At 40.2% G+C, this 19,380-nt stretch overlaps 1 protein-coding gene across 4 annotated transcripts in view; it reads left to right on the forward strand.

Moving 5' to 3' along the window:
- Positions 1-12,200, forward strand: part of phkb (phosphorylase kinase regulatory subunit beta) — a 106,361-nt gene extending 94,161 nt beyond the window's left edge. For 3 of the 4 annotated variants that reach the window (XM_022745562.1, XM_022745570.1, XM_022745586.1), the window contains exons 23-32: positions 84-246; positions 1,225-1,306; positions 1,601-1,658; positions 4,756-4,846; positions 5,946-6,151; positions 6,756-6,890; positions 7,242-7,371; positions 9,361-9,468; positions 9,733-9,873; positions 10,286-12,200. In XM_022745562.1, the coding sequence (XP_022601283.1) occupies positions 84-246; positions 1,225-1,306; positions 1,601-1,658; positions 4,756-4,846; positions 5,946-6,151; positions 6,756-6,890; positions 7,242-7,371; positions 9,361-9,468; positions 9,733-9,873; positions 10,286-10,423 (1,252 nt within the window). In that variant the 3' untranslated portion in view covers positions 10,424-12,200. Of the gene's footprint in view, positions 1-83; positions 247-1,224; positions 1,307-1,600; positions 1,659-2,151; positions 2,243-4,755; positions 4,847-5,945; positions 6,152-6,755; positions 6,891-7,241; positions 7,372-9,360; positions 9,469-9,732; positions 9,874-10,285 lie in introns of all 4 variants that reach the window. The other variant, XM_022745578.1, reaches the window with a different exon arrangement.
- The last annotated feature ends 7,180 nt before the right edge of the window (positions 12,201-19,380 follow it).

The raw sequence follows: 19,380 nt of genomic DNA on the forward strand, positions 1-19,380 counted from the left end.
AAAAAAAAAAATGCATATTGCATCAACTTTCTACATACAACTAGCACCCACAGTGTAACGTGCCTTTGTGTGTGTGTGCATAGGATCTCAGAGTTTAAGAGCTTTGAGGAGCTGGAGCTGCCCAAACACTCCAAGGTGAAGAGACAGACAAGCACGCCCAACGCCTCAGACCTGGAGCAGCAGCCAGAGATCAGTGAGGAGGAGTGGCTGCACAAGCCCACCCAAGAGATCATCCAGAAGTTCCACGTGAGTTGAGAGTAAAGGGCCCACAAATACATACTGAGATTAAAAACTGCCATCTAATTAGAAAATGTGATCTAGTTAGAGGAGCAAAAAGAAATTATAAGTAAATACATAAAACAGTGCGAAAAGTGCCTGGTTATACTAATCAAATGGTAAGATTTCTCCATTGTAAACTGTGGCTAAAATAACCATAACCATCCAATAACCTCCATAATACTCAAAATTGATTCTTAATAATCAACACCAAGGAACAAATCCATTTCCAGCCAGTCCACCTGTCTCCTGTCATCTGTGAAAGGTTTGCTTCATTATTTGTGTGAGAGAAAAACTCACCGTTCCCTCCTGTTGATTCATTGACATACCACACTCTCATCAAGGCTCACTTGTCCACCTGTCTCCTGTTCCATTATAGCAACTTATTAATTTGTTCAAACATTTCTCCTCATGCCCAGGTTTTGCCTGTGCATAATAACCAACAAACTCTCTTCACTCTGGCTCTGTATCTGAATATTTTAAACTTTCAAGGGCTCATCTACGTTCAAAGAATTGAAACCTCAGCCTACAAATTAACTGCAGCTGTGATTTGTTCTCTATGAGAGTCTACATAAAAGTCTGAAAAGCCATATCTACATCATTCATGAATGAACATTGCTTTTTATGTACATTACGTCTCACTCTCTTCACCGTTTTGCTTTTGTCATGTAGATCTAATTTATTTAAGCATATTAGCGGCCATATAGAAGCCGACCATGATAAGCAAATACGTTTAAAAGTTATCTTAACCAAATAATTGACGCCAACCTTGCCCTGACATGACTAAGAATGCTTTCTTTTCTTTTCCGTATTTTACACACATCGAGGTAGCTGTCAAATTGAAATGAGGCAACACTATAAAAACCTGTTTGCTTTTATGCATAACGATGTGTTGTATGCATGACTAAGCTCATGTTTGTGTGTGTCTGTGTGTGTATCACTGTCCAGGACTCCAACTGCTTGGCCAGTCAGGCTCAGCTTGCAGGAATCCTTCTTCGGAGAGAAGGACCAGACTTTCTTGCCAAAGATGGTAAGCACACAGTCACACAGAGTGAGTGAGCACCTGAGTGTGTTGAAACCAGAAGATTTCCTCATTACAATACAAAGGAAATGTGATCATCAGAAGCGTTAGTAGCTTTGCTACTATTAACTATTCACTATCTCTCCACTTAATTTGTTTTGTCGCAGTCACCAGTCCTTTTTAATCAGTTACAGGTCTTTAGGATACAATCATGCCATTTGAATTTGTAGTGACTGCTTTGTTTGTATATGTCTTTATGATGTTTTTAAATGGCTAAACACAAAAACATGTTTGTGATTCCAGAGAACCTGATGGAGGAACTGGAGAGAATCTACAGACAAGCAGGCAGCAGGAAGCTTTGGTCTGATATTCTCACACACACACACACACACACACACACACACACAGACTCACACACACACACACACACACACACACACACACACACACACACACACACACACACAAATACATTGCATAGAGTTACTTCATTTGTTGCGCTTTCATTATGATTATTCAAGATCTGTTTGTGTGCAGATATAAAGAGGATTATCATAGGTGTCCAAATCTCAAAAACTCTTGAGATGTGTTCAGGGACAGTCATACATCTTGTATTTTGTTATGTTGACCATTGATCTCATTATTAGTCATTAGTTATTGACTTAGTGTGAATTAAAAGGAGCTTTGGAGCTCATACTAGAAAACTGCATGAGATGTTAAAATGTTGCTTCATATTTCTTTTGGGGTCCCCTTAACCAAATGTTTTGTTTCTATATCTGTGCTCTTTCCCTCATTTGTCGTCACATAATCCTCTCTCTTTCAAATAACTGTTATTTAATGTGGCGGAACTGCAGGCTGGCAGTGCGCCAATCTGCTACCATTATCAAGAGGTTCGCCAGCTCCATAGCTCCTCACATCACCACAATTCTGGTGCATGGGAAACAGGTAATGTTCAGGTGGAGATAGACTGAAGACACTGCATGTTTTCGCCCAGTTAGCTGGCTAGCTAGCTAGCTGCCTTGAGAGCTGTGTGAGGTTCAGCCGATCCCATTTTGAATTTCCTCGTAACCAGGGTGTCGACAAAGAAAGTCAGAAATTTTTTTTGTTCCAAATTCAGTGTTTGGATTTGTGACGCAAATATTTCAAAAAGTCATTATTTCTGCTCTGCTATTAGCTCATGTAAAGGAGTAGCTAAATTAAAGTTGATACTTAAATTAAGTGTATGTCCTACATTTCCTGGAAGGACGAAGAATAAAAATAATTTGAATCAATAACTGTGTAAAATACATTTATTGAATAAAAAGATACCAGATCAGTCAATGCTGACTGTACTCTAATTTACACTAATATGCTAACACACTAATTTTTAAATAAATATCAGGCTAGTCCCACATTTTGCTTTTAAATGGATGTTAAAAAATGTAATTTAACTTCTCACAGTGATATTTAACTGACCAGTAGACACCCTGGTAAAAGGTGGTGTAATGCAGTAGAAGGCTAGTATCTTGCTAAAATTTTAACCAAGCTAATGCTATTTGTGGTTATACCACCAAGTTTAGCATAAGAAGATGGCTACCTCTCACACTGTCATGAGTTTGACCAAGCTAGTAGGCACCTTGACTCAGATGTGTACAGGAGCTTGTCATCAGTGTTTGCTTTCTCTCTCTATTAACTATCACAGACGCTGGAGCCTCGTTTCTGCTGTTCCGTTCTTCTGCAGCGTCACCCACCGCTCTGAGGCTGGCTGTATACTTCAAATGAAATAGTATTTGGTTGTTAGATATGATGCTGTAAACGCATTTACACTCACTGTCACTCCAGGTCTGTCTCATCCGTGCTTAGATGGCAGAGCTTGGTAGTTGCTTTGGGAGTAGACACTGCTCATGAATCCATCATGACAAAAGTAGAAAGTAGTATTAGAACAAGTGTAACTGCATAGAAGTACAATGACAAAGTGTAAGTTTACACATTTAGATTATGGTTGCTACACTGTCATCTTTTCAATCTTAAAGCTGTTATAAAAGTTGGGACCTAGACTCTAGTTTTGTTTGCATCTCCTCATCTTGAATATTCAGCTTTCTGAAAGCAAGAACAGATGTGAATCTATGAATAATGTTAACTGATATGTTTGGCCGCTCCAGTCAAACAAAAAATCTTTCTCTTTTTGATCTTTGATTGCAAAGTTGCCAAATTTCCATTTTGTTTGTGGTATATTGCCGGCCTGACTCACTGTCAGTGGTTGTCCCATGTTTAGTGGTCAGTGTTTTGTGTCCATTGGTATGATTTCAATTTGTGTCAAGTTGACTGACATGACAGCTTTTATTGTACGTTGTTTTATTGATTTAAAGGATTTTTACATAGAGAAATTTGATTATGCTGTAGTAGAGGGGAAAAAAAGCCTGGAGGCTAATTTTCAACTTGCTGGGAAATAGCATCAATACTCAGTTCAATTTACTTTCTCATTTACCTAACATGGGCCAGGAAGTGAAGCTTGAAATAGGTTTCCCAACAAAGCATCGGTGGATTGACACCACATCATGCCTTCCAAACATTAAAGCTTTGTTGTCTTTTTATTCATTGTGCTCAAGATGTGCCTTTGTATTTCCACAGGTTTAAGCACTGAATACCTTCTCGCTCTCACACACACACACACAAAAAACAAGTTGTGTTGTTGAGTAGTCCTCAGCATATAATACGAGGAGGTTGTTTTTCAGCTCATTATATTCATGACCCCCGTTAGTGAAATTACTTCATTCCTTCACTGCTTCTGTGACTCCATGTGTGTGTCTATAGCAACCCTGGCTGTGAGCTACTATGTGAAGATAACCATAGTTAATGTGCGCTGCTTTTTCCTCATAGGATTCCTGCAGGCAAGAGGAGGTAGTTTGAAGGCGGCAGTGACTCTTGTGAATGATGAATTCTGAAATTAGTGAACATTAAAATATTTTGTGGAAAGCCAACATCTTTTTATTTCAGGATTCAGATACAAATTAGTTAATTAAGAATTATACAAATAAATACATATTTAATCTAAAAATTGATGTATTGGCTTTGGTTTTGTAAAGTAATCATTTATGGATTTTGTTTTCATTTTCATTCTGATGTTTGGATTCTTTGTTAATTGAATTGCTAAAATGAGATAAGAGATGCAACTAGCAGCCCTTTTTTGCCCTTCTTTTATCATGTTAATGAGCTTTTTTAGATATTTTTTAATATTGTTTAATCAAATATTTGAGGAATGGCAATGATCTTTAATTGAAAGTATATTTTATTCCAATGTTGACATTTACAGCACATGTACCTCATATAATACATGCTCTATTGCGGCTGCAGTAAAGTAGTGGAGTTGGCTCCTCTGCCTTTTATTACAAATGAACCAAAATAGATGTTAAAGTCGTAGCTGCTGGTTGTTATCTGTGACAATGTCAAGACTGTTCTTGTGTCTTTTCGCCCACTAGGTCTGTTGTCCGCCTTGCTGCCAGTCTCTTAACTAAGCTAGTGGACAGCCTTGCCCCCAGTATTACTAGTGTTTTAGTACATGGCAAGCAGGTAAGTGGACACAGAGTCAGCAGGGCCTGGGTAGTAACTATCCCTTCTGTAAAATTATTTTGGGTCATATTTAGGAAAACGGCATGTCCAGACCATGATTTTAATGTTCACTGATTATTAAAATGAAATTATATATGATTATTAGCTCCTCATGCTGTCATCCTATGGCGAGCTGCATGCTTATGTTCCCCATCACAGCTCACCTCCATTGTGTGTGTATGTATGTGTGTGTGTGTGTATGTGTGTGTGTGTGTGTGTTTCCCTGAGCTGTAGTTGTAGTGAGGCTGCGAGCATGACCTGCATGACCACTAGAGTCCCAATATGCACCGTGTCCATGTGTCTAGACACACTCCATGAGCCGATTGATATATTGTGACCCGAGACTTTGTCTGATGCCACTCCTTCATCCAACTTATCACTGGATGAGTTTCAGCGCATCATTTCCTGTCAAGTGTTATTCAGAGATTAGCCTCCTCTCAAGAGTGTCAGTTATCTCGCCTCATTTTTACCCTTCTGAACAGTTTTAGGCATTTCATTATGCCGAAGTAGCTCAAGGTGTGAATCTGCATATAGATTGCCTACCGGAGGGAATGCTCCCCTCGACATGATTGGAAAAGCTGATTTAAAATTTGAGACGACTGTCTCCCTCTGCTTACAATAACAGCTCAGTTGGAAGAAATAAGAGGCACCACCCCATTTTAGTCAATTCTGATTCAAGTTTGATGCTGGATTTCATCAGCTGAAGGCAAGGATAAAAGTGTGTCCTCTCATCAGGAAGATTGCTGAGGTGTAATTTTCATGAGATGGCTTTCAGAAGGAACAAAATACAAAAGAGTAATCTTGGGATCAGTCATTTTTTCCTACTCACTTTTATGTGACTCTGGGAGAGGAGGCCAATTTCAGAGTTCTGGAACAAAGATACTTGTAGAGATTGTACCTTGGAGGAAGTACATGTGCACATGCAAGTCTGCACATGTACACGTGTCTGTGCACCTGCACTGCACAAACAGAACAATTGTGATGTGCTGCTTTTGACTTTCTAACTGTATCTGGGTTTGGTGTGTGCTCTTTTTCCCCTGTGTGTGCCTGTAACTACCAGGTGACCCTCGGCCTATTCGGGCATGAGGAGGAGGTGATCTCCAACCCACTGTCGCCAGGGGTGATCCAGGGAATCATCTACAGCAAGTGCTCCCCTCAGGGTGGGGAGCGGGAGGCTGTCCTTCAGCAGGAGCTGGTCATCCACATCGGATGGATTATCTCCAACAACCCAGAGCTGTTCAGCGGCATGATCAAGATCAGAATCGGGTAGGACAGTCAGGTCGCAGTGGCGCCTAACAACTCTTGCACGTTTAGTCAAGCAAGGTGGATGTTCTATTCCCTAGTGTTCAGACCGCTCAACAAAACATGAAGCAACCAACATATATGAGCATCAACCCAGACTGCAGTTTTCTCTCAGTCTATTTTATTCTGTTACACAATCAAAACATCAGGAATTTGTAGCTGTCAAATAGTGTAGTGTCCATACCAATGACCCCTGAAGTTGTTTTTTTACTCTAAATGAACGGCATTGCAGCTGCAGACTGACACTTTTTACAATTTGATTGGATCTCTTCAGACATTGGTCTGAGAACATTGTCAGGAAAATCAAAACACAAGGCTGGAAGAAGTGTTATTGTGAGGTTATGTACATTGTTGCATTTAAACTATGAACTATTCATTTCTAAACAAAAAAATTCAGTTCCATCAGCCACGTCGGACAAATATCTGTACCGTTTTCAGCTAAATAATCCTAACACTGTGAAGCAATGCTGGAAACAAGGGACACATGGAAGCATTTTGAACATATTAATCCTTGTGACCACCTTAAAGTCACAGTTAAATGAGCGAGTGTGTCACTGTGGATCTCCAGATGGATCGTCCAGGCCATGAAACATGAGCTGAAGATCCGGGCAGGAGACATGCCCCCCCAGGATATCTACCAGCTCTCCCCCAGCGACATCAAGCAGCTCCTGCTGGACGTCCTGCAGCCGCAGCACACCGGCAGGTACTCTTCAAACACACATTCACTCTATCAATCCGTGCTCTCTCATCCCTTTCATCTCACAAACCTGTCTTTGAAGACAATATGTCTTTATCTTAATGCTTTTACTTGATGTATAATCTTTTTTGTTTTAATTGTTTTATCTTCGGCGCTGTGTTGTCTACATCCATATCTTATTATCTGCAGCTGCCGCAACCCAATTTCCCCACGGGAATTATTAAAGTTATATCTTATCTCATCTAATCTAACACACATTGACTCATAGACAATTTCCTCTAGCACGCTGGCTATCAACATTGTATTTCCCCTGTCTCTAAGAACTGGTTCAACAGTTTCACCCTGGTTTCGCCTCAGGTCTTGGCTGAACCGGCGTCAGATCGATGGCTCTCTGAACAGGACCCCTCTGGGATTTTATGATCGTGTGTGGCAGATCCTGGAGAGGACGCCCAACGGTATCATGGTGGCTGGGACGCACCTCCCACAGGTACCTGCCTCCCCTGACACTGCAGCAGGATAAATTCTTTGACCAACACTGGTTAAAGGTGATACCGTGTGGTACTCTACAAACAGTTACAGCTATATAAACCTGTATGACAGTGACATGGGTCTTGCAGACACAGATCTCCATGTTTTATTGTGTCTTTTAAAGACTAAGACTGAGTGTTGCTCCCATTTATGAGTTGGTTTCAAGTACTTGTGACAGTGTCTTCCCAAATACTTTTTCCAGCAAATGTGGAACAAATGCACAAAATCTGGTTTCTTCTCATTCTTGCAGAATGAACTTGCACTGATGAATTTTGATTTTACCTCATCAATTTAAATGTGTCTCCATTGAACATGAAAATATATGTTTGTCTTTGAGTAGGATACGTTGGTTCTTTGAGTGGGGGGGGGGCTATCAAAAAAATTGGCAAAGTTTTTCATTTGATTATTTTTTATCATCATAATTATTTATGATTGGATTCAATGCTCAGTGATGTCATTGATGTTCTTTCTTTCTGATGATATCAATCTTGTTCACCGGAGACATTTTACATATCATTGTAGGAAAATCCCAGGTGTAAATACTAAAATGAATGATGGCTGAATTCCATTGTGTTGCACTTTGAAGGTTCTTGTAATGTGCATGTTGGCTGATGGTCACACTGTCATGGCTTACTGGATCTGTGTCTTGAATCACTCATTCACTACTCACTATTTAACAGACACTCAGTTCCAGACACGTATAAATCCCACTTTGTTAATGTTATTAGTAACACCTGTGCTTTTCCTACAATTGGCTGGTTGTTCATTGCTACATCTATTTGTCCATAAGTTTAGATGGAATGATATTTATTAATAGAATAGTGTAGAACTTAACTGATCCTGCATCCTCAGAAACATTAAGGTGAAGAAAGATAGATGATGTGAGCAGAATTTGTTAAAGACAGTTTAGATTTGGTTCATGTACATATTATGATTTAATTAGCTACTTCCCAGAAAACCAGTTCAGATTACACTCACTGAGCACTTTATTAGGACCACAGTACTAATACTGGGTAAGACCTCGGTTCTTCGCAGCATAGATTCCAGAAAATGTTGGAAACCTTTGAGATCCTGCTCCATGTTGACATGACTGCATCACATCATTTCTGCAGATTTGTCAGCTGCACATTGATGCTGCCAATCCCCTGTTCTACCGCATCACAAAAGTGACAGGGAGGCCACTGGAGTTCACAGAACTCACTGTCATGTTTATGAAACCAGTTTGAGACGACTTTTGCTTTGTGACATGGAGCATTATCCCGCTGAAAGTAGCAAGCTCTGACGTTCAAATGATGATTGATTGGTATTAAGGGGTGCAAAGCGTATCAACAAAATACTTCCCACACCATTACACCACCACCAGCCTGGATCGGTGACACAAGGCAGGTCCATAGATTCATGCGATTGATGCCAAATTCTGACCTGACCATCTGCCGCCTCGGCAGAAATCCGTATCCTACGTTTTTCCAGACTTCAACTGCTCAGTTTTGAAGAGCCTGTGCCCACTGCAGCCTCAGATTTCTGTTCTTGGCTGACAGGAGAGGAACCTGACGTTTTCTTCTGCTAGTCCATCTACCTCAAGGTTCAACGTGTAATTCATTCTGAGATGTTTTTCCTGTTCAACACAGTTGTAAAGAGCGCTTATCTGGGTTATAGTATTCTTTCTGTCAGCTCCAACCAGTCTGGTCATTCTCCCCTGACCTCTCTCATCAGCACTGTGTTTCGGTCTGCAGAACTGCTGCTCACTGGATGTTTTTTGTTTTTCACACCATTCTGAGTAAAAACAGACTCCTTGGAGATCAACAGTTTCAGACACACTCAAACCGCCCGTCTAAAACCAACTATCATCCCACGGTTAAAGTCACTGAGTCACATAGGATGTCCACAGTGACCATCAATTACAACAACCAGCAGCTGACATGGCTTTTTTTTTATTGTCTCTCTGTAGCAACCCACACTGTCTGACATGACCATGTACGAGATGAACTTCTCTCTGCTGGTGGAGGAGACGCTGAAGAACATTGTCCTGCCTGAGTACAGACAAATCATAGTCGAGGTAAACAGACCCAATGGCACCAGAGTGCACAGAAGGAACAGAATCAACAGGAAGATAGCTTAAATCAGAATACTGTAGAAGTGTATGGATTTTTGTATGGATTCTAGCAAAGTCTAGCAATGTCTGTTTGGTTTAAAGTTAAATTTAAGATTCCTTGTAATTAAAAAAAAACTGGTTTAGACCTTTGAAAATTCTATTGCTGATATTGTTGTTGTTTTGTTTGTAGTTTCTGACAGCTGTGCTATGTCTCCACTGTTTGAGCAGTTGCTGATGGTAGTGTCCATTGTGCTGGAGAGAAACCCAGAGCTTGAGTTTGGCGACAAAGTGGATCTGGACAGTCTGGTGAAGGAAGCCTTCCATGATTTCCAGAGGGATCGCATCTGCTTTGAAGGCAAAGAGAAACAGGTAGGAGGTTTTTCCTCGAAGCTGTCAGGTTAACTGATATTATAACATTTTCTCCTTTGAACGCGACCTGTCTACCACAAAATTATCTCATCACCTTTCTAAATTGATGTGCTACCAAACTGAACCGAGCTTCCGTTCCGGCTATACACCGATAATTTAGCTAAAGGTTAGTTTAATTAAATGGTGTTTAAAAGGCTAGCACTGCTATTTTCCAATTCAGTAGAGCCTTATTAGATTTGTGAGATTTAATCCTTCCAGGATGTATAGCATCAAATTCTCAAAGAGCAGATTCATACCTGCAGACTCATCATCAATCATTTACTACTAAACGGCACTTTTTAAAATTCTTAAAGACATACAATTTATCTAAGATGATGTTTCCTCGTGGGTGCCTCTGTTTTGTTTGTCCCAGGATAATATGGAGGCTTTCTACAACACACCAGCAGTGGGAAAGAGAGGCACCTCCAGCTATCTCACCAAGGCTGTCATGATCCAGTTGCTGCAAGGGGATGTCAAGCCCTGCAAGGACGACCCGTGCTCTGTTAGTTAGATTTACAATGCTGTGACCCCTAATCCCAGCCCACTGCAGTGTAGTCATCAAATGGCAAGGACCACTGAGTATCCATCAAATGTATTCAGAAGATAAACTCTAACCTCTCCAATCCTCCCTCGGCACATTACCCACTCCACCACTTTTGCCTCAACAGCAGCAGAGGCTTCAGCTGTCGTACATTAGTACATCTGTGGTTTGCTCCAGGCATTAAAATTCATCCACCAGTCATGCTTAAAAACAAAATGTTAATCATTGGGGAAAAAACTCATCGTATAACCAAGAGTCTAATTTGTTTTATTTATACATATCTTCTGAATCCCAGCAGTATTTCTTATTTAAGTAAAGATTTTAATAGCATTATTTTGAATACCTTTGACATAACTAGCTAATATTGATACACTGTTCTCCTACCCTTTATCTGGATGCCATAGATTAGCCTGTGTGCACTGTGTTCCTAGGGTTATTATACTGTAATATCTCAGTGGCAGAACCTCACTATACCTCTACACACCTTTTTGTTGTTGAGTTCAGTCTCCTGACTGTGTTGTGTGTTCAAATTGAGGTTTTAATAATGTCATTAATAACCATTTGCCAGTTAGCTAGTTAATCACTGTTACTTTATCTTTCTCCAATGATAAGTTTTTTTCCTAAAAACCATCACAATAAAAACGAATTGAAGGAGAAACCACGCAGGCGATAATAGTTTTAAGTTAGCATAAAAACTGAAATGGGGAAACAGCTAGTCTGGTTCTGCAAAGATAAAAAGGGATGTTAAGTTAAACGAGCTGCAAAAGCATACAGATGAGAGTGGTATCAATCTTCTGATCAAATTTTCTGTAAGAAAGTGGATCAGCATGCTTCCCAAAATGTCAAACTCTTTCTTTCATTTTTAGGTGTTGGTGTTGCTTAGAAATCCATTTGAAATGTTCTGTGTTCTGGCTGTCAGGTCTTTAGAAATAATGCCGCTATGAACCAGGCTCAGACGTAACTGCTCATACCTCACTAGCAATAACCTACATAGCAATTTAATGTGCGAGAGTGAATCAGTCAGAACCAGGTCATATTGTTTCATGAGAGATGTTGGTGCACTTGGCTCCCAGAGGGGCCTGAAGCATGTGCAGCTTATTACCTGAAACAGACAGTGGTTGATTCTTGCATTATTTCATATGATTTCTAAAAAATACCTGTATGGATCTTCATCAAAACACAGCTTGGCCTTGTAAACCTCAGTCAAAGTATCTGCAGGCATTAGAGGGTTTGAGAACCACTGCATTTTTATTTTATTATTTAGAGTTATTATTCTGCTCAAAGTACATACGTGTCAGAGGTAGGTGTTTGTTGTACTGTGTTGAGTTTCTCTGATAGAAACGCTGTGTCCTCTTTGCATGCACAGTCTGCTGCATGACAATAGGTACTGTTTTGCCATAACCATCTTGAGGGTTTCTCTGAATGTTTTAGGTTTATGAGAGGTCTGTTTTGTGCAATAGGGCTCTGCGTGACAGCGCCTGCTGCTTGGGAGCGAGGACCCTGTTTTGTTGAATGTGGGCAACAGAAAAGACTGCTGTATTCTTAGATAGAGATGATGAAAGATTGACTCTGACTTATTTTAAAGCGTGCCTCTCTGAATATCATCACTGTGATCAATCTTCCCCACCTTGCCGCTGTGTGTGTGTGTGTGTGTGACAAGGAGTATTTTAAACTCAGAACTGTAGGTTCAAAGAATAAAGTTATCATGGAAACTACAGAAATGTGTCACTTTACTTTACTATCAGCTTCAGAAACTGTATTTGTGAATGTGTATGTAAATAAGCGCAGTTTCCATCATGCAGCTACTTCAGGAACACCTTCCCCTCCACCTTTTATTCCACAGTTATGTGACTATTAAATACAGACATATAATTACTTCACATAAAGGAAAAAATCTCTTGTTCCTCGCCTAAAACTGCAGCAGAAATGGAGCGTGACTGCCACAGCCCTGTGGGGTGTGTTTGGCATTTGTATCGGATCCTACCAGTTACACCCACTTATGTTGCCTGAACCCCTTATCAATCTGCATCTCACCACCGAGGCCACGTGTGCTGTCTGCAACTCTGACTAACTGACTGGCAGAGAGAGGTGGGCGAGAGCCAGAGGAGATGATAAATGAGCTCTGCCTCGCACTCAATATATTCAAATCAACCTGCACGCTGGTGAAAGGAGCTCTTGCCTGTCTTGTTGAATAAATCTCTTCTTTACCGAGACGAATCCTAAAGAAATTTTCTTTCTCTCAACATTAAGCAGGGGATCTGAAAAATACTTTAAGTTGTTTTTATATCTATGTTTTCTTTTACTTTTGTATCATGTTTTCTTGTTATTTTAGAGATTTCCTCTCAAACAGTAAAGATCCTTAAAGGGAAATTCCACTAATTTTACACATAGAAGTCAGTTACTAGTCATGGGCAGTACTGTTTATACTGTGAAAACAGTATAATGTCTGCTGTTGCTCTGAAAGAGGGAACTCTGGGTAAATAACCCTCACTGATGTTCAATGAAAAAAACTTCCAGTGTTTTTGGAGCGTGAGCCATTGATTGATTGATTGATTGATTGATTGATTGATTGATTGATTGATTGATTGACTTTATTGTCCACCTCATTGGAAATTTGTCTTTGGCTTCTCCCAAAGTACAGTAAGAAGTACATACACTCCACATAACACAACACACCATTAAAAACATTCAGCATTAGTGCAACTGAGCAGAGAGCAGCAGAAAGGTTATATAAATACAAGACAGCAAAACTTGTAAAATAACAGGTGTTCCCTGATGCAGTCATGTTGTGTTCAATGCCTGTATGGTGTAGGGAATAAAAGACTTCTTGTATATGTTCCGGTTGGCCCTTGAGGCCCTGAATCCACAGCCAAACTGAAGCAGCAAAGTCTGGACGTCTTGGCCTCTGCTGCTTAGATTGTGACCGTTCCTTTTTTTAAAAAAAAATATATCATCTGGTCCCTTTCATTAAAGGGAAGTAAAAAAAAAAAGCCTGTGATGGGACTCAATGAGGTGTGAGTTAGAGAATTTTTAGAAAATGTGTAAGAATCTGTATTTAGAAATGTCACATTGCTTAGCATTACCTCCCTCTTTACACTAAAACCCTGATTACTTCATTATATTGTAAAAAGCATTCAGATGCAGCAAATATTTATAAATGATACTCTCCATGATGTAATATTTTTCCAGTGAAGACATGCACCCTGAGTTTATACTTTATCAGTCCACTAGGATGCAGCAGAGTTCAAGAAATGGAACTGATATGGTCTCAGGCTTCTGAGATATTTCATTTTCAATGAATAAATCACTATAATTTGTGAAGATAAATCACAAAGGATATTGATTCAAATCCATGATCTGTTACTATATAATCAGAATACTGAGGCTCCATTGTGCACTATTGTGTGAATAGAGTATTGTTTTTTTTTCCTTATCTCCTCACAATTTGCTATTACACCTCTAAAATCCGTTATGGAATCAGATATGTGGTTTGTAAATGGATAAAAAAAAGATGACGAGCATGGTGCAGAGAAAAACAGGAGTTATCTCAGACAGATACTGATCTATGGATAAAAACAACCATAATTTCTCTGTGCTGCTCACAGTCCACACACAGCACCTCAGAACAGAGGTCATCTTTCACCTCGGCTTCTCATTGCTTTGTTATTCTCTGACCAAAGGGCACAAGGTCAAACAAACATGTGAGGGTTGCTGTTTGGCTGAATGGAGAGGAACAAAGAGGGACATTAGCAACCAGCACAAAGATCACAGACCTTGGTGGCCTTACAATATTTTATGACAGGACTGTGGAAAATAAAATCTAAATAGAGTCACAAAACTGTTTGATTAGATTAGAGAAGACAGGCTGACGAGAACAAAGCGTGTTCAGACAGCTAACCAGTGGAATAAGAGGTAGGACTGAGGTATAATTGCTATTGATAAATTAACCACAAATGTGGGAAAGCAGTTCTCATATGTCCTCATCTCTCCTCTTCTTATGTTTTTTTCTTCTTTTTTTTTTTTTCTGACACACACATGTTGTCATATATATACACACGAGCCACAGCAGTGCAACCGCAACCATATATCTCTCTGGCAGCGCTCATGATACAGCAGGACATCCACCGGCTCCTTGGTGTTACCTGGGTTTAAGATGTGAGTGACTGTAGATAAAACAACATAACAATGTGTTTAGTCTACAGGCAGCCAGCCACTGGGGAATTTACACAGCCAAGGCCTTCATCTATATATATATATCATCAGTCAACATAAAAAACGTTTGGTTTCCTTGGATACCTTCGGTGGTGTCAATAACTGTGGGCTGGACGGCCATGCAACTTTCCACAGGCATTCACAGTCCCAGAAGATGAATCCTCATGACTTCTGTGATGCCCCGACTCATTCAGGTTTGTAATCACTCTGGTGACCCGTTAACATTTCATCTAGCGCCAGCATCAGGTCAAAATTCCAATTTATCCAATACTTTAGCAAAACTAATCACATTCCCATTAGCTTCAGCAAGGGCTGAACACTTAATCGAATTATTATCGAAATTGCAAAATGGCCAAGTGCAATATCCAAATCACAGGAGCTGCCTTTTTTTCTGATGAAGGTAAAATGTGTCACAATAGACCATAAATGAAACACTGCGGTGCTGCAGAGACGCCCCTTGCCGACAAATCATATTCTCCAAACCAACAAACATCACATCATCATTTTAGTTTTTTTTTCAGTGAAGAAGAAATGCAGAAATAATCATTCCTATTGAAATCGTGAGTCATATTATTACAATTACAACGTGCCATATGATGCACCTAAGACAGTGAAGATGACAACAATTATACCTTCTTGACATCATTAGCACTGACATGTTACTCGTGCTGACATATTCACATGTTGACTTTTGCATTTAACCTAAAGCATCACCGTGCCTAAGGACGGTCTCACAGCTGCTAACATTGTTGTGGACTGCCAGGGCCAGGTTTTGCCTGTTCTTACGACATGTTTTCTGACCATGTTGGAAGCTAAAGTGTTTATAATTGTTCTCAACGACCACACAGGAAGCCCAGGAAAAACCAGCTGTCATACAGAACGGGAGAGCATTTTTTATATGGGAATAGTGGTGCACATTTTCATACAGTCTACCCTGAATGCACTGTAAACACAGAAAGTGACATAAATAGTTGTGTAAAGAATGATACAATTGAACTTGGGAGTGATATTCAGACCCTATATACTGTCTCTCCTCCAGAACCGTGGCCAGAGGCCGAATAACGTTGCTGTGAAAGTTACAGAAATTGCTGGACGTGGACGTGGACCAACTCTGACCCTCAGAAAAGTCTGGGGGGGGGGGAGGTTTCTGAAGATATGCAATCATCCAACAAGCAATTCTAATGAAGTATACTGACCTCTTTCATCTTGTTTTGACCTTTGACCTCCTTAATATTAGTTGCTAGTAATATGAAACACAGTTGTTGAAGTAATTCAAAATGATTCTTGATTGTTGATACAAACACAGTCACTACAGCAGCTCAAGATGACATTGTATTAATGTGTGTAATTCAGAGAGCAGATTGTCTTATGAAGAGCGGAGGGACAGCAGTGAATTGTGGTCTCCCAAAAACAGTTTGCTTGTGTTCTGACACACTGGTGCTGTTGTGGCCCCATAACTCAGTGTCTGTCATGAAGAGAGCCAAGGTGACACACATCTATCAACATCTCATATTAGAAATGGCATCGAGCCCAGACACACACACACACACACACACACACACAGACCTTGAATGGTGAGCCACATTTTCTCTCTTTAATCATAGTTAAACTAATGTACAACATGAGACAATAAAAGCAGCAACACGTAGTGAAGAATACTGATTTCAACATCAGCCCATGAAATTATCTCAAAACATTTATGACAGTGCAGAGCTGATGATTGTACTGAGCCCTGTAATTTTAATCATTACAAACGCATTAAGAGAAAAGATGTTGTGGGAACATGATAGGATAAATAGCAAGGCGTGTGATGTGATGAAAACTAGAGTAGAATAATGATGTCTGTGTGATCCCAGGGCTCCCATTGTGGCAGAACCGAAGCCTGTTCCCTTGTTGATATGTTTCCTCTTATCTTAACCTGACACCAACCTTAACCTAACCCTAACCAGGTATCTGTGCTTTCTCCCAGGTGTTGGAATCAAACCTTTTGTCCTCAATAGAATAGAAATGTAACCAACCTTACATAAAGTACTGTAAGTGGAGCAGTTACAGTTTGGCTAAGTTTGAATTTACACATGTTGTTGCCTTGCGAGAGTGTAACATGTGACCAAATGTGAGCAAATTTGCTCTGTGGAGGCACCAAATTCAATACAAGCACTCTTGTGTTTTGGGACTCCATAACAAACATGCTTAGCTGCATATTTAGCTACAAAGCCATTGCTTAATTAAAAGGAAAACAAGCTCAGTGCCACTTTCAAGCTTCTCGCCCATTTTCTGTGAGAAGGCTGACCAAAATAAAGTATCAAAGGGAAATACCTCTATTGCTCTTTCACAATTGTTAATAATTCCCGACATGCAGGTTGAGCTACAGCGACATCACACAGATAACAGCTCAGCCTAATGCATTTTATTTTCTCCCATAAAGAAGCACAATCAGCTCCCGTTGATTCTCACCACAGTTATTTGAAGCCATGACTGCTGCTATAAGCAGCTCATTTAAAAACACAGTGCACAGTAACACAAGCATGGTTGTGATTATAATGATGATGAACACTCACCTCTTGCACGGCTTAATACTGAACAAGTCTATTGATTGATATATAAACATTGTTGACAGAAGAATGAGCAACTGGTCTGAGAACGCACACTATGTAAAAGATGGTTACACACATTCAAGTGAATGGGAAAGTGGTCTCAGACTTTTGGACCCTGCTGGATATTCTCATTGTGCTCATACTGAATGCACCAGGGGTTACACACATGTAGAGAAGTGTAAGTAAAGTGAAGATGACATGAATTACCTCCCTGAAAACAAAGTCTGCTCAGTCAGCTATCCAGTGAAATAAGAGGTACGATGGAGACAGATAAATGAGCTGCAAACGTGGGAATGTGGGAAGACATAGCTAAAACAGGGACAACAGAGCTGAATGTAGGTGAGCAAACATAAACATATAGTTATAATGTGCAGTAAAGTATGTGGAAACAACATATGCTAGGGATTTTGTGCAATTTTGAGCTAAATGCTAACATGGTATAATACTTACCATGTTCACCATCTTAGTTTAGTGTGTTAACTGTCAAGTCTCATCAGTTAGGTCCCTTTTAGTCTTCTTCTCTCGTGTTTCTATTTGTGTTTCCTGTTTTATTTTGATACTCACATCTTGTCTCCTTCCAGGTCCCTTCACTTCCTGTCCTCCTGTGTGATTACCTGACCCCGCCCTAATGTGTTGCACCTGTGTCTCATTGTCTCCCCTTCCCCAGTGTATTTAGAGTCAGTGTTCCATTCACTCTGTGCCAGTTCATTTTGTTCGGTTGCGTAAGCGCTGCATCCTTTTCCATTCGTGTAAGTTACAACCTATTTTCTAAGTAAAGACTGATCTTAACCTACTGCTAACACTGACTATGTAGCAATAGCAAATCTTAGAAATAGCTCCTTTAATGTGTAAGTACAAGTCAAACTGTGCTGGTAACTATGTAAACACAGTTGCAAATCTTTGCAACAGTTTGTTTGAGTACTAGAAGAAATATTGTAAGGTGGGGTGACCAGATTGTCCCTGTTTTACGGGGACAGTGGAAGGAGGAGGAGGAGATGAAGAATTTATGAAAAACCCTTTTAAAGCTTTCGATCTGTGGACCCTTACAGACTAAAGGAATATAAAAAAAAAAAAAGATTGAGGAATAGACAGACGATTGGATTTCACCAACACTTCTAAGGTAGAGAGTCACCACTGCTTTGCTGTCTTGCTGGTTTATGATGATGCTGATGAATCTGAATTAATTATACTTTTGTACTCATGGTTTTTGTACAATGATCTGAACAGCTGAATTGTGGAGAATCTGTCTGAGCTAATGATGTGAAGCATGTCAACATTTACAAAAGTTTAAACATAATATTTTTATGCCTGTTGCTACACTGGTTTGCATGAGTTTTAAACTGGTCACCAATTTTATCAGTGGGCCCTCACCACAGTGCACCTCTGCTTTGTGTTTGTTGTGAAAGAGAACTTACTTTTAGACATTCAGTTTGGATTGTTGACGATTCAGGACTTTACGACTTGGGATCTGGAACCATGTTTCACTTTTAGACATACAGTTTGACCAAAAGCGACCTTAAACAAACTTTATATGTCAGATTTAATCTTGTTTGCAGTGTGTGTTCACATTAATGGCTGCTGAATGTAAAAGGGAGTGAGTGCGAGATTAATGACAGGGTGAACAGATCCTTCCATTCACGCACTCCCTGCCTCCCTTGTCTGTCTGTGTCTTCAAGGAGGCAACTGTAGGTGAGATTAATATGAACATACCAGCACCACCTCTCAGTCTGGACACTTCCCAGACAAGTGTTACCCTTCCTGGGGAAATTTGACCCACACAAGTTAATGCTTTCTGCACATTGACCGAGGAGGATAGGAGGAGGTGAGGAAGGAAGGTGGAGAGAGATCGAGAAGGAGGACATGGAAGAAGAGCTGTAGAAGGAGGAAATGTAAGAGGTGGCAGACACTCAGTATGACAGAAGGATGATGCAGGGTGACAGAACTTTTGAAAGAGTAGGAGAAGGAAATGAGAAAAGAAAGAGGAGGAGGATGTTAAGGACATTTATGTCCAATGTCCCGCAGTATCTGTATCTCAGGAGCAGCAGTAGGTCCAGACTGAAGGTGATGGGAAATCTGCAAGGAGACTGGGGGAAGTACCACAGCCCCTGACCCTGTCAGATG

Source organism: Seriola dumerili, unplaced genomic scaffold (assembly GCF_002260705.1).
Source record: "Seriola dumerili isolate Sdu_G_001 unplaced genomic scaffold, Sdu_1.0 BDQW01000003.1, whole genome shotgun sequence".
Classification (NCBI taxonomy): domain Eukaryota; kingdom Metazoa; phylum Chordata; class Actinopteri; order Carangiformes; family Carangidae; genus Seriola; species Seriola dumerili.